We start from the raw sequence: 16481 nt of genomic DNA, 5'->3' as shown, positions 1-16481 counted from the left end.
ATGTTTTTGAAGCCAGGAAGGAAAAGTCTCTCTCCATATCTTATTGGCAAACAGAATTGACCTAAATTTTAGCAGCTGTATCAAAAACACCTGAGGTGAAAATTTCTGTCCCCAGATGAGCAGCTTCTAAAAAATCAAAAAGGAGAAGGTTGTAAATTGATGGCTTTTACCTACAGCTGTAGCATTCCAGGACGGGGTCATTCGAGGACTACCAAATGGCAGTTTCTGTCTAGATCCAGACTGCAAATAAATTTTGCCTTAATCTTGTCATGGTTCCAGACACATGGTGGGGAATCCTACATTTCTGTAAGAGACCCTGTATCTCTGACCTCTTTCCCAGCCATTTGGGTGCAGCTGCTGTGCACCACCACAGTTCCAGTTATGATGGCAAAAGGCGCCTGGCTCACAAAGAATCAAATAGGAACAGTTTGCTAATGTTATCAAAAAGATGTCAGTCAAATATCCCTAGTGAGGAGGCCTGGAACATGGCCCATACATGTATATATGTTCCCAGACTTAGCAGCAGGAACCACAAACAGACCTGACAGGGAAAGGGTGAAGATTATTTTTATTTTGAAGAGGAAAAATATGCAAAGAGTTACAGCCACTCAGTTTTTGCTGACTTACAGCCAGAGGTACAGTCTGTTGTTTCAGTGGCCTAGTCTTGCATTACCAACCTCCACCTGAGAACAAACATTAAACTGCAACCTGATAGCTGGCTGTGATGCACAGCTATTCCCTGCAACAAGACAACCCTGTGACAACACAGTTGTGCTGCGAATGTTACACAAACCACAGGGAAAGGCACAAACCTGGAGGCTGACTTCAAGTCAGATATGCTCTCCAGATAACCACAGTGTTGCTTACAAACTGATAGCCATGTAAGAGCACATTTTTGTCCCTGTCAAAAAGGTCTTGAAATGTGCATTTTCTGGATCTAGTCTGTTCAGGTAAATAATACCTACTATGTGTTTTTTGTCTCCAAAAAGTATTTCTGGATTATTAAAGCTACCACCGTCACCCAATATAGCCAATGTGAAAAAGAATTAGAAAATTACAATCCATTGAGAGGTTTGAAATTAAAAAAAATTGCAGTTACTTATTATTGATATAACATCAGAAACCTTTTATGCATCTAGCTAGTTAAATAAAAGCTTTAAATGTGAACTTATATGCACTTAGTACCCAATTCTAAATTATTATAAGACAAACTACCACTACCTGATTCAAAACTGTCTCCAACGTCAACTTTATTTCCTCCTGTATTAATACTATGTTTTATTTTCATCTCCACAAAGTCTGAATAACATCTTAAAAAAAAAGGGGGGTGGGGAATATTAATATGAAAGCTGCTTCTGGATGTCTTGGAGTCCAGCAGTCTTCTCAGATAAATCATTTTTGTGCATGCTTATGTACTCACTTTTGTTTATTAGGGAGGTGAGAGAAAGTTTAGGACTGGAATTTGGACATATATTTTCCTTCCAGCAAAGTATACATTCACCAAAATGCTTTTCAAAGTAATATTTCTTTGTGAGATTTCTCTGAATCTGACAAAAAGAGCTGGCCAAAGGCAAATTGGAAAAAAAAAGTTCATTTTCACATACTGGAATAAAATATTTCTGTTCTGGGAACAGTTGCTCCATAATCAAGTTTATAGATTATAAACTTGCAGATTGTAGTTTATAAAACTTTATTGTCAAGGCTCCCATTAATCCCAAATGAAGTTATGAGAGTGGCTATACCAGGTTATATTGCCACTCCAGCCTCTCCAGTGTCCCATCTCCCATATCAGAGGCCCTAGAAGTCATGGGGCTTCCTCACCAGACTTGATCTTTTAACCCTCACTGCTCTACTGTTTTCTTCTTTGCTCACACCCTCATAATTACTTATTTTCTCCTTATTTTTGTTTTCCTTTAGGCCTTTCCCTCCCAAGGAGGACCTTAAGGTTTTGCAAAGGCTGGGCTAACACCTGGCCCAAAAAAGAGTCTTCAGTAGGAACAGATGTCCAAAACAGATGACTGGAGAACAGCAGAAGAGCAGGCAAGCATATCCAGGAATTTACAGCATAGGCGCTTCCTCTGCCAGATATAATATCTCTACATTTAATAGGCTTTGAAAGAATTTTCTTCCATTAATTTCTCCAGTTGCTTTTTTGAAGCCACATTAATTTTAATCATTCACAGTGTCCCAGACCAAGGAACTCCATATACGTACCATGTGAAGGACAATCTCCCACCGTTAGCTTTTAACCAGTGTATTTCAGGTGGTGACTCTTCATTCTTAGCAGAAAGTGTCAGTAATTCTGCATCCATGCTCTACAAGCCACCTATGATTTCCACTGCATTCTCCTTCCATTATCTTTTACACTGCCTGAACTATCTCTGATATGTTTAATGAATGCTATTTCACATCTTTGATCATCTTATCTTTGTAGCTTTTTGCATCTTTTTTTGTTTGTTTTGGGTTTTTTTGAGATGTGGGGTCCAATATTTTATACAGTATTTGAGCACATCATGAATTATACTGTGGTACAATTTTTTCTTATTTCCTTTCTGTTCCTTTGCAATAATTTATAAAATACTAGTTTCATTTCAACCATTAATAGGCAAATAGCATCTCCGGGAGAAAAGAGAACTCTAGAATTCCTTCCTCAGACACACTCATCTGCTAAATGATTAGAATGGAAAATTATGGTCTTCATTTAAGTGTTCAGAGTTTATGGCAGTACATACACACATTTTTAATGTTTGAAGGAGCACTTAGTCATAACCCAAAACCCAATGCAATGGCAGGGTGTCAATTAAAGGAGTGCTGCTGCTCTTCCCATTTCTGTTGGTTCTAGACTATCTCCATAGCCCCAGAATGAATCAGTTAACAGGAGATCTGGTGGAAAGTGGTTTGGTTTGGTGTCGGGGGAGAAGGGGGGAGGCAGGCTTGGGGTTTTTGTTTGTTTGCTTTGTTGTTTTGTTGTTGTTGTTTTGTTTCTTTGTTATACAGGTTTATTATTCCACTGGAGCAGCTCAATGATCTGATTCATCCCATGACCCTACAATCACGAGAGTGGATGGAAAAGTGGAAGGATTTTGTTTCCAAGGAGCAATGACAAAAGAAAAAATAGCCCCTTTGCCATCAACCCCTAGCCCTTCATGGCTGCATGCATGCCCCTTACTGCATGTGGGAGGCCGAAATGGACGTGCAAATCTCTTAAGTACAATCCAGCATAACTATCAGGCCATACTGAAATGCAGTTAGTAGGGCTACAACGATTCTACCAGCCTAGGAACTAAGCAAGTCTCAGATTCTTTAGGAACACTAAAGTTCATTACATACAAAAATTTCAGATCCATATTTTTAAGGTGGGGAGGAAAGACAAAAAGTGTAGCCAATTAAATGCCTCACTTTAACATTTACAGAAATGTTTTAGCAGCTAACAGAATATTACTTTTCCCTTCCACACACCCTCTAAGAGTCTGAAGTAAGAAAGGCAAACAATTGTATAGCAAGAGCACTCAAGCTATCCAACCACTTATTAAATAAATCATTTTAAACAGAATTTCCCTCCTGTAGTGCTGCAGGAATGGACTCGATCTTGGAAAATAATGTTAACGTAGTGAGCTTTCACCCTCTCCAGGGCATAGTTATTTACTACCTAATAAATTACCAACAGTTATCAAGTTTGTTTCCCAATAAATCCAGCCTTAGTGACTGGTAACAACAATAATACTTCGATTCACTGTGCATTTGAAAGACATCACTCAGGAATACCATAAAGTGGTCCTCATTAGCGAGCTGAAATAGAATGCCTTATGGCCCATTTACAAAGAGATAAAGACACTTAATTATCCAGCTGCAATACAGTTCCTTAATAGTTTCTGTTTGAGACAGCAATTTTGTGAGTAACCAGCCATTCACTGAGAGATGAGAACTAAAGAAGTCTTTCACAAACTGCTACAAGACAGATTAAGCCACTGGCTTTGTCTAATATTTCTAGTGTCCATATTTCTTTAATTGATTTATATTTTTCCACACAGGCACCCTAATGTGCATTTAGTGTTTCAAGCTGAAGAATTGTATGAATACAAAGAAATTTTTCACTAACAAGCCATTTAGGTGACACTGGCAGTGTTGTTAGTCGGTTTATATATGCTGATATCCCCTGTAATATCTTTGGTGTGAGTGAATAATACCATTTTCACAAAGCAGAGTGAAGAGGGATTTGGCACTGACATATACTGCATGGATGAGGGTGGGTAATTGATTTCAGTATTAACAATAATTTAAATGTAAAAATATGTACTTAAAGTATTAATTTTTCAGTACTAATAAATATTGACCTCCTGCTGTGACTATCAACAAGTTAATAGGGATATGGGAATGCCCAATTCTGTTTTGAAGAGTTTAAACATTTTTCCGCTGACAAAAATTTCAAATGCTGCACATTCAAATTGACTTATTTCAGTACTGAATCTCTATTAAACCAAAGTCTGGCTTGATCCTACCTAATACACTTTGTTGCATTTTATTATAGAGCAAAATTTGGAAATTAAGGTATCCTTGCCTGAGCAAGGTATGAAAATACTTTTATTTTTAAATCATGATGATTTGGAATTTATATTGTTATTTATTTAGTTTTAGAAAACAAGAATATAATATTAATCTGTACCTATGTAGATACCGATCATATAAATAGCAGCACTGATATCAGCACCCTTTAAGAGATGATATGGAGAAAACAGGTACTTGCAGATCTAATTCACTTCATCCTAAGACAAGTCACTTGACAAAAGTGCCTTTGTTGACTCTAAAGGAAGTCCAGACCAGTACTCTACATGTACACTGTAAATGTTAGGTGAGTCAGGTGAGGCCGACCACTAAAAACTCTTACTTGAGCTTTCTGAGCATCTCTGAAAATTGCATATCAATACAGGAAGTCTCCAAGGGAAACAGGAAGTCTATAACACCTGAACAGAATAAACAAGAAACACAAAATAAAGCTGGTACTGATGTGTGTATTTAAATGAACATCTACACAACTGTACAAAGACAACCTGGCCTCTGACTGTAGCGCTTTCCATCTCAGTGGGTCCATGTGCTCAATTAGATCCAGCTACCGTAAGGGTAAGGGGACCCCTCTTCCATGACATTAAGTGCAAAATTAAGATTTCATTTTTCCCAACTTTCAAAATATAAATAAAGGCAGATCAAAAAGTAGAATGCATCTTTACAATAGTGAGCTTTGTGAATTGCGGGTGGACATTTTCTGATATTGATCTTCTCTTTTTAAACTAAAGGTATTCCTGTTATTGCTTTAAGATGTCTTACAAAAATGAAACTGCTTGCTCATAAAATCTCTAAAGCAGGAGGAAGTAGAGAGAAACTAAGCAAACGGATGTTTTCTGTATTCTCGAACACACATACTGTCACTTTGGGTGAAGCTGTTTGCTTTGACACCTTTGGGGATCAAAGTAGGACTTCATGAGAGAACAGGTGTGGAACACCAGATGGCTTCAGTGCATTAAATGAGGTTTTGTTTAAAGCTCTGGTGTGGTCACTCCAACTTTGTCAAGTCTGTGTTTTTTAATTCATTCTTAATTAATATTAAGAAAAATAACCTTAATAAAAAAATTGGAATTCCTAGATGAAAAGCATCATGTTTTGTTATTACACTGCAGTATGTTATAACACATTGGTAATAAAAATGCAATTTCAGGTATAAGAAAAAAAAATTCTGTCACTTTATTAATGCATTCTTTTCTTAGAACCATGTTTCAAGCATGCTCCTGATCCACCTCAGACCTACAGCTTGCAGCCAAAGTTGTTCAGAAACTTTTGCACACCTAGCAAAACTCTTATTTTTTTTGCTTCTGTGCTTCAGAAGAAAAATAGTGGTGACTGAAATGCCATGCTCTAGGTTTCTGCCTCACTAATTATGTCTCATCATATTGAAAAAAACCTTAGCAATGTCAAGGATGAGGTACAAAGAGCAGACAAGTGCTTAAGGAATGAAAAGATATTGTTAGGGAAATGGTACTAGACAAAACATGCTGTCACCTCAAAATATATCTCAGATGAGTACCGATATTATTCTTTCCACGTGCAGAAGAAAAATGGCCAAGAACTGTATCATACAACCTCACTCTTCTACACTGCTGTCTAAATTCTATTAGATATAAATATCCTTGTTATTGTATTCCAATATATGGTGGGACCAATATAATATAGAAAACTTGTCTTGCTGAACACAGTCCGAAGATTAAGATTTAAAAATTACCTTTCAGAACACCTGAATCTGTTATTCTATCCTGGGATTCCCACTGGGATTTTTTTTTATAAATACTAGCTTGTATTATATAAGGTGTCTTTGAAGTCTTTCTAATGAAGTAGGTCAGCATCACTGCTGGGCTTAATTCTGCTTATGTCAATCGAGTTTCCTCTGTGCCTGTAACCTTTGGGTCATTTCTTTGAAGTTCTCATTCTATTCTCACTCTTCTCACTTCAGTATGAATTTTAACATCATAACAACTGTGGTCTAAGAAGTGGAATAGACTACTTACTGTTTAATGTTTTGAATAAATTAATTGCTATTACTTTTAAAAGCATGAATTCCATTAAAAATTTTTTTGGACATATTTACTATTCCTGCATAATTTTCTAAAATATGAAAACTACGCATAACCCAGGAGATTTCTACCTTTTCAGAAATGCCAGACCCACTAACCATATTATTGCCTTCATGAACTCAATAGGCACTTCTGGGGAGGTAAATTCCTAGCATATATGTGTATTATTTTGAGAATTAAGCTTAGCTTCTTGTCAGCATTCAAGAGGAAGGTAATGCTTCATTTCTTTCCTACTAGGAGGTCACAAAACCAGACATTCATGACAAAATTTTCTCTACTGTTCCATTAGTCCTCTGAAATATACAAGTTTAGACCAAACATTTTAACAAGGTATGTTATTATGCAGTCTGAAAGACAACATAAAAACAGGAAAAGGAAGGTAAATTTATGGTTAAATATACTTTCCCTTTGAATTTTTACATTCCCTTATCCTGTTGGGTAGGAGTACTTGGGCAGCTATCCTAAGTTACGCAAATTAATGTTAACACAATAGACACTCTAGATCTATTTTATTCTACTGGAAAAAAAAAGGACAATGTATTTGAAAAGGTATGTGACTTTTGACTGGGCACATTTTGTGATGTTTGACTTGAAACATAATTTCCCACTGGACCAATACAATTTCTGAATTACTTGGTTCGAACTTGTATACACTTCTTGGATAATGATATTACCTATTGCTTAACGTAATTTGCAGTGTATTCCTTGTATTTTTCTTTTTAAGCAACATTTGTGTGACTCTACTTAGCACTACATATCCTCTTCATAAGTAATTTTCTGATGTGGAAGCTTAGAAAGTCTGTCACTAAACTAGTTACTGTGTTACAGATTTATTGCTTGACAGTGACAGCAATGTGCCAAAATGCTTTATCCATCCTCAGACAAATAATATTCAAAGTGTTAGGACGAATGAACAGTTTAAAGACAACAATAATCACAAAATCTTTGTTGACCTTTGCAAAGAATGATATGATCTCAATCCAACTGTTATCTTCTATGGGTGAAGGACTTCTACAGTCTTGGAGATAGTTGTGCAATCTCTCTATGATGATTAATTAAGCCTTCACCTCAATGTTTCTATTTCTCTGTCTTTTGTTAGGGAAGAGTAAAAGTTTTAGGCATTTATCCATATTTGAATTTGGAGATTACTTAATCTTTAAAAAGTTACTTTAAATTTTCACCACAACGAACAATCATTTCAATTGGAAGGCTAGTGTCTGAAAGTGCTGCTTTTTTAGAAATTCTATTTTAGAAATTTATTGGCGGCCACTGCCAAGATTGTTGTCCCTGCCTAAAAAACGCTTAAACAGTGTGACAAATCTATTTAGCCATAGACACAGGCCAAAATGGAGACATGTGAGTCCCCATGGTATCCTGCATCTATTTGACTCTCTGGAGGCTTTGTGACCTATTAGAGTGTCTATTTTAAGGATTACATGCAGCTGAAATCCTAGAATCGCTCTCACTGGGATAGAGGTGGGTGGTATTTTGGAAACCAAACTCACAAACAATTCCAAGTTTTACAGGTGGCCCCCATCTCAAAACTGGTCTGTACCAAAACTGGCACTGACAGTGGGAACTGGATTTTGTATTTAGATCCATCTATATTTTAAAAAATTATCCTTTGTTTGGCTTTTACTTCTTTCTCTCTTCCTTATTTTTCTTTATATCCTTCAGAAATTCTCTAGTTTGTCTAGCCACAGTGGAAGTACCAAAGCAGATTTCTTAGCGTTGTCATCCAGGACTAGGGACTATGTTAGCTAAGCTTCTCAGAGTGTAAAACTAAACAAAAGCAGTTTCTGTTCAGCCCTGTATCTCTACACTGTTCAGCTATATTATTCACAGGCTCCTAGCAGGAAAAGTTCTGAAAGTTTCCCAACTTATTGAAATTAATCTAAAAATAAATCTTCTGATATGGTTATGTCATTATTGGAGGAAATTTATCTCATGTTTTGTAATCAAAAACCAATGGTTATCATCAGTTTGGTTTCAAATGATGTTGTTTATCTGTATTATTGTTATTTTATAAAAAATAGTTTTAAAATTACTACTTTCAGTTTCACAAATTGGAAAATCCTGAATACTATGATTTGTGCAAGGAAGAACATAATTTTCCTCTCTGTGACTCATCTTGGGGGAGATTTTTAGGTTTCTTGATACTGATATTGTTTTTTTAAAATATATACATGTAAATGTAATATAAAACATATCTACTTACATTTTAAATTTATGGTTGAAAATCCAACATAGGTACTTAAAGTCATTCTCAAAATACCACAGGGTTTAGGCTTTGCGATTCCTCTCAACTCTTGTGTTCATCCTTAGAGAGTTACTAATCTTTGACAATCTATCCTTCTAGACTTGATGCCTCGCTTAGGTTGTGCTTCCTTTCAAAGATGAGTGTGCCTAGTTAAAAGCCCGAAGTTTTTCAGGGGACCCATCCTTTGCTAGATCTTCAGCTTTCTAATAATTAAAAAATCTCTATCAGTATCTAGCAACCTTTACTCAATTACTATCTTTTATCAATGGAAAATATCTCAATGTTATTGGCTGTTCCTTTTCTCCCTACCATTAGTTATTTTGTATGCTTTCATAACAGCATCCCACATACCTTCATTCCCATCTAACAGTTTTGTATGTTACAGCTCGCTCTCATATGGAAATTGTTCCAGATCTCTAATTATTTCCATTGTCCTATTCTTTTCTGGACCATTTCCATTTTTGCTGTATCTCTTATGAAATTAGATGACTGAGATTTACCAAAGTATAAGAGGTGGTGTCACTGATTTATGTATCACATTTTGTTATTCTCTATCTCCAGATAAACACCAGTTCTCACAGCATATTTTATGTGTTGAACATTAGTGCACACAAAGACTTGTGTAAGACTATCTAAACTTCATATTTTTGTGTGAATTTAGAGTAGCTCCAGTTGTACTTCCCAGCATGCATACTTTTCCATCTTCAACATATATTTGCACAGATTGAAGCTGGTATTATTTTTTAGTAATGCTTTAGTATTCAGCCTTCATTAGAGTGGTCTAGTGCTCCAGGATAATATTATTATTTTAACTTAAGCTGTCTGGCTCCTTTTTCAGCTGTGAATGTACTTACCGAAAATGTTGGTCAGCTAGACTTAAACAGACAGTAAGTGGAAACATTTCTGCAATTATTTCTCTTTAAATTATTCTCTTTAAAGAAAAAAGGTATCCAAGGAAAATTCTGAACATGTTAATACACAAAAGGTAATGGAGCCCAAAATCAAGAGTTTGAGTTAGGCTATTAAAATTATGTTTAGCATTGAACTGTGCTGAGCATCTTTTGCTTCCACAGCTCCTCAGAAGTAAAAAAACTCCTGAAAATTCAAGTTTTCAGGCACCTGAATTTGTACCCAGAAGCCCAATTTTAAACATTCACTTCTGCAATCCTCACTCAAAGTTTTTATAAGAAGCAGCTGAGGAAACTAAGTTTAGGAAAAATGTTGGTTTGTTTCGTTTTTTTCTTTGAATCAAACTCAAAATTATTAGAAAATCTCTAACCTTAAAAAGGACTTGCAGTATATCTCTATATGAGAATAATATATCTTTCATTTTGATATTAATTTTAAAGTACTCCTGAGCTCTATTAGAACACTCTGAACATAGCTTTGCCAGGTTTCTTTGCCAAAAGACCATAAAACATAATAAAGGATTTGCATTGCATCACAACGTTTCTCTACTGATATGAGAACAGCCTACTATGAAGGATGTTATTTAACTCAAAATGCTGGGGAAAAGTATAACAGAATAAGCAGAAGGGAACATTTAGAATGAACATGAGGGAAAAAAAAAGTTTTTTAAAAAAAAAGTAGTCTATCAACACGGGCCCGAGCATGCAACACTTCCAAAGGAAGAGATGTAATCCTCGTCACTGGAGCAGTTCAGATTTAAGCCACACAAGTTGCATGGGAATATATAGTAGAGAGCAAACCCACACTGCCTTGAACTGAATAGTTTGAATGATCTAATATGTCCTTCTGCCTCTTAAACAAAGTATTGAATAACGATTCAAGTGACAAGGTTTTGATTGGGAGGATGGGGTTGTTGTTTGGGGGGTTTTGTTTGTTTTTTGCTTTTTGTTTTTTAGATAATTTATGGCACTTCGAGCTCTAGAATTACAATGACCAAATATGCTGGACTCTTTGGACTGCTGGTACTTAACCTCGCATAGACCTCTTTCATCCATGCTTCCACACTCACTGAACAGTTAGCACAATTCACACATCTATAGTTTCTCTCTAAGTTTACCCTGTACCCTTTCTCAGAAGGGTTTTGATGGCTTCTTCCCAGGTGGATATTATTTTCTCTCCTCAACTTTATTTCCCCTGGTATTTTTAACCCTCTGCATGCCATACCAGGCACAGCTGTTAATCCCCTTTTAGCTGTTATTCTTAGCATATGTCTGTTCTTTTATATTCTCCCTTAAGTTTCTTCTTCCCTCTCTTCTGTATGACTTTGCCTTGTTTTTTGTAGTTACTAATTTTTTCTTTCCAGTGTTCCATTTCGATCCTTTACAGTGGTCTCCATTCACCCATCTCCCTTGACCAGTTCTGATGAAAGGAATTTCTTTCCAGAGACATTCTGCAGTGTCTTTAGCATTGGAAAATTGAAATCCTACCTGAATTTCTTTCTCAGTCTCTGTAAGAAACCTGTTTACTAGGAAAGGCAGACTTGAGGACAATTGTCCTAGACTCTTTGTCAACCCCTTCTTTCAAAAGAGGTTATTTTTATCTTTTGCGTTTGCAGTGTGCCTAATGCACCCAGAAAGAAACAAACAAAATCCAGCAAGGCAGAAGGAAGAAAAATGATCCATTACTATAAATAAAATCTCATTCAAGAGGAGAGATTACTTTTTTGGATATCTATAGCACCATAAGTGCCTAAATCCAAGTTCATCAACATTATCACCCATATATAAGTATAAAGTTCTGGGTTACTTTCCTTTGTTTAGTACCCTGTTCTCTCCATTGATTGTAAAGGAAGTCTAGAGTATATTAGATATAGGCATCTATGAAGTTAACATCCATGGTTGGTTGCATTACTCCCAGCAGAAGGAGAGAGATGCTCAGAGGAACGAATCAGTATTGCTAATGTGAAGTCAATGGAATTATGGCCTACATCAGCTATGGTCAAGGTATAACAACTCAGTGATATTAAATTCAAAAAATAAAAAATGGCCGTTAGTACAAGGGTCAGCCTCAGCACTGTCTGAACCTTATTTGATTTGTGGGTTCTTCTCAGCTCTTTTGTCCTCAATCATAATGTCCTTTTCGTTCTTGGAATAAGCTCATTAAGTTCTGCCTTTCCAAAAATTCAGGACTTATTTCAGAAGAAATTTCCTAGTACTTCTAATGTTTTATAATGCTACTTTCTTACCTCCTTCCTTGGAACAGAGGGTGATCAGCGTGTGAACTGTATCCGTCAATTCAAGCTGCTGTTTCTGCAGGACACTGTTATTGCTTGTTGCCTTGTTTAACTGCTTCTCTAGTTCCTGGATTATGTTGCTTTGACGTGTGACCAAGCTTTGTAGATTCTCTTTTTCCTCCTTCAAAGTGTCCAGCTCCTCTTTATGCCTTTCTTCCATTTCTAAAATTCTGTGCTCAAGCAAACTAAAATGAAATAAAACAATTAGTACATATTATTTCATGCCAACATATTTATTAATACAGAAAACAGAACTATTTTATTTTTCACCATAGAATTCAGTACCTAATCATTTCTTCTAAAAATGTCACATATACTAATTCAGCTCATTGATTTCCTCTATCAAGTAGGCAAATACAACTGCTCTCTAAGGTTCCATTTTGTGATGTTTGCATGCTGTAGTGCTTAGAGTGAAGTGCATGGAACTGCATATCTAGTTGTTACACCCATCTAACTGCATGAGCATAAGGACAGTAACACAACTGTATATAGAAGTTCAGGAAGAAAAAGCTAAGGTAGGCAAAGGAGGGAGAAGGGCAGGGCATTGAAGAGGACATAATTGGTAGTATGGGTGGGTCAGTATGGAGCAGATCATCTTGAGTGCAATTATGGGGCACATGCGGGACAACTGGGGGATCAGGCTCAGCCAGCATGGGTTCATGAAAGGGAGATCCTGTTTCACTAACCTGGTCTCCTTCTATGACAAGGTGACCCACTTAGTGGATGAGGGAAAGGCTGCAGATGTTGTCTACCTGGACTTTAGTAAGGCCTTTGACACTGTCTCCCACAGCATTCTCCTGGAGAAACTGGCTGCTCATGGCTTGGATAAGTGCACTCTGCACTTGGTTAAAAACTGGCTTGACGGCCGAGCCCAGAGAGTGGTGGTGAATGGAGTCAAATCCAGTTGGCGGCCGGTCACGAGTGGTGTGCCCCAGGGCTCAGTGTTGGGACCGGTCCTGTTCAATATCTTCATTGATGATCTGGACGAGGGGATTGAGTCCACCCTCAGTAAGTTTGCAGATGACCCCAAGTTGGGTGGAAGTATCAATCTGCTGGAGGTTAGGAAGGCCCTACAGAGGGACCTGGACAGGCTGGATTGATGGGCTGGGGCCAACAGTATGAGATTCAACAACGCTAAGTGCCGGGTCCTGCACTTGGGTCACAACAACCCCATGCAACGCTACAGGCTTGGGGAGGAGTGGATGGAGAGCTGCCTGGCAGAAAAGGACCAGGGGGTGTTGGTTGACAGCCGGCTGAACATGAGCCAGCAGTGTGCCCAGGTGGCCAAGAGGGCCAATGGCATCCTGGCCTGTATCAAGAATAGAGTGGCTGGCAGGACCAGGAAGGTGATAGTGCCCCTGTCCTCGGCATTGGTGAGGCCGCACCTCGAGTACTGTGTTCAGTTTTGGGCTCCTCACTACAAGAAGGACATGGAGGTGCTGGAGCGTGCCCAGAGAAGGGCAACGAAGCTGGTGAAGGGTCTAGAGCACAAGTCTTATGGGGAGTGGCTGAGGGAGCTGGGGCTGTTTAGTCTGGAGAAGAGGAGGCTGAGGGGAGACCTTATTGCTCTCTACAACTACCTGAAAGGAGGTTGTAGCAAGGTGGGGGTCGGTCTCTTCTGCCAAGTAACAAGTGATAGGACTAGAGGAAATGGCCTCAAGCTGCGCCAGGGGAAGTTTAGGTTGGATATTAGGAATAATTTCTTCACTGAAAGGGTAGTCAGGCATTGGAACAGGCTGCCCAGGGAAGTGGTTGAGTCTCCATCCCTGGAGGTATTTAAAAGAAGGGTAGACGTGGTGCTTGAGGATGTGGTTTAGTGGTGGACTTGGCAGTGCTAGGTTAAGGGTTGGACTTGATGATCTTAAGGGTCTTTTCCAACCTTATGATTCTATGATTCTATGATAAGAGACAAAAATCAGGGCTAAACTGTGGAAGAGTTTGTGAAGACCCTTACCACTGAATGGAGGATAAGCATTAGGAGCTATGGAGTACCATCTGGGGATGTGGAACCCACAATAAAAGTACCATTTGGTATGGTCTGTGAAGCTGGGAAAGGAATTGTGCACCAGATGAGTGGTATCTGCTTTCACAGTAAGAATAGTATGGTTTCCTCAAAAGATAAATCAGAATTTTGTATTTTGAAGTAGGATTCCTTGAGTCCACATAGATATTCCGCATCCCCCACCGCCTTTTCTGGTTCCATAAAAGGCTCCTCAGACAGAAAACTGTTGGGCATCATACTATGCAACCTGCTTACAAATAAATATATATAAAATAAATAATTTTACACATGTATGGAAACACTTTCTCCTGACTAATATTATTTTTCTAGTACCCTGTCTGTCCTGAGTCGGAAGCGTACAATTTACAAAGATCAAAGGCACGTCAGACTATAACTAGAAAAATAGAGGAGTTGTAGACATAAAGGACAGCCAATATCTGTCAACAGTGAACAAGAACTTTTTTCAGGCCAGTGCTTTGATGCTGTGGTGGGAGTTCAGCAGAAAGACTCTATTAATATTAGATAAAGAAATTAATTCAATCCCTCTGCTACTTTCTGCTCAGTATTTCTACTGTGTACACCAAAAGAGGTGTTTCTCATGCCCATAAACCAATTGGTGGTTACAAACTTGCCAACAAACTGCTTCCTGTTCAAGTCAGTCTTAGGTTTTATTTATTTGTACTCTCCCCCCACCTTTGTTTTTACTTCTGGATAATAGATCAGTGGCAAAATGCCTGCATAATTTCAGGTCGTTTAACCTAACTGAAGAATGTAATAAAATCCATATGGAGTTGTTTCTACTAGATATCACGGAGACTTAATATGAGCTGTTACAAATGATAACAATGCAAAGATTAAATTCAGGCCCTGGATTTGCTGTACAAGCTAGAGTAATATAAAACTTTTTTTCTTTTTTTAAATAAAAGAAACCAAGCAGCAAATCTCTTTTGCTGAAATGTTATAAATGTGGGACTTGCAAAGATGCTGAAGAGAATATAATTTGTAATATCAACATATCTAGTTCTGTGAAAACCAGAAGAATCTGGGTAAAGGGGGAAAATAAAGAAAAGATGAGAAGGGAAAACACTTTTTTGTGGGGTCCCAAACGCAAAGGGAAACATGATATCTCATTCTAAAAGGTTCATTAATTAGTAACGAAAGCATAACAAGATTCAGTGGACTGGAATCAGATGACAGAAAGTTTCAATCTGAAACAAAGTATGGATTTTGAAGCCAAAGAAAATAAATTATTTTAACACCTTATCAGACCTGTAGCCGATATTTTTCATCACTTGAACTCTAACACTAAACACGATGCCTTTATGCTCTAGACTCATATTGATTTTTTTAAAGAATATTTATGTGGAAGTCTTTGAGCTTTGTTATGCAGAAGGTCAGAATAATTAGCTTAGTTAGGCAGAAGAGGTTGAAAATGTTCTGATGAAACTGGTTTTAGTCATAAAATATTGTTCAACAAAATACAAAAATGTTCTATGTGAATTTTATCAGTTCTGTCCACTTTTTCATGGAAATTATTGAAGTGCTCATTTTGATTGTAGATTTTAACTTTTCTGATAGACTATCTTATATCAATGCACTTTGGGTAGGAACAAGGCGGGCCCTGCTCACAGTCTGTGATAGAATGGGTGCTAGCCGTGGCCACATCCCAGTCTGACATCTTACAGTCCATTGAAAATGTTGTGCATTGTCAATGTAAGAGAAGATGACATTCTTGAAGCCAGAATATTGCTTTATAGTCAAATGGTAAGTAAAGACAAAAAAAGTTCCCTTTATCTTTGCCCACATCCTAGTACAGTACAGGGCATTCCATAAGATCCTATCCGCATGTCCACATCTGAATGATTTCATGTAAAAGAAGGAGCCTTTGACAGCCACAATTTGGCGTTGCATTATTTGTTTCCCACCGTCGCCTAAGACCATAATAAATGTACCCATGGTGATGACAGTCTTATTTGTAGCAACACTGGACATGTCAAGTGACAAGGAAGAATGTTTAGAGCTTCCCAGTTTGGCATCTGCAGAGACAGACAGCAAGCATATGTTTGATGGCTTTAGTAATAATACATTCTAATATTTATGAGTAGTAGTGTGTCAACATGTGGTAGAAAGATGGGACTGTCACAGCACTTGGTTCCTTTACAGTTTTCTGTGTAGATTAAAAGTCCTGTTATAAACTGCAAAGCTAAGCTATTTTAAGGAATGCATATGCATTTATGCAGTGATCTTTCTATATCGGTAAATCTACAACAGAGAGGAATAAGTCCTGAGGATAGGACCACTCCCTGTATTCCTGGGAGAAATCCAAAACATGCATTGTGTTTTACTAAGAATCAATGAGAAACCTTTGGTCAAAGCTCCAAATGAATGAAAGCAAAA

At 37.5% G+C, this 16481-nt stretch overlaps 1 protein-coding gene across 1 annotated transcript in view; it reads right to left on the bottom strand.

Annotated features, from left to right (window-relative positions):
• The window catches only part of ANGPT1 (angiopoietin 1), a 166691-nt gene that overhangs the window by 65264 nt on the left and 84946 nt on the right, over positions 1-16481 (bottom strand). The window contains exon 4 of the mRNA XM_009469352.2: positions 12035-12267. Within this exon, the coding sequence (XP_009467627.1) occupies positions 12035-12267 (233 nt within the window). The remainder of the gene's footprint in view (positions 1-12034; positions 12268-16481) is intronic.

This window comes from Nipponia nippon, unplaced genomic scaffold (genome assembly GCF_047370975.1).
Source record: "Nipponia nippon isolate SJK-2023a ecotype South Korea unplaced genomic scaffold, ASM4737097v1 scaffold_1, whole genome shotgun sequence".
NCBI classification, from domain to species: domain Eukaryota; kingdom Metazoa; phylum Chordata; class Aves; order Pelecaniformes; family Threskiornithidae; genus Nipponia; species Nipponia nippon.
Note: the sequence above shows the minus strand (reverse complement) of the source record. Positions and strands in the feature narration are given on the sequence as shown.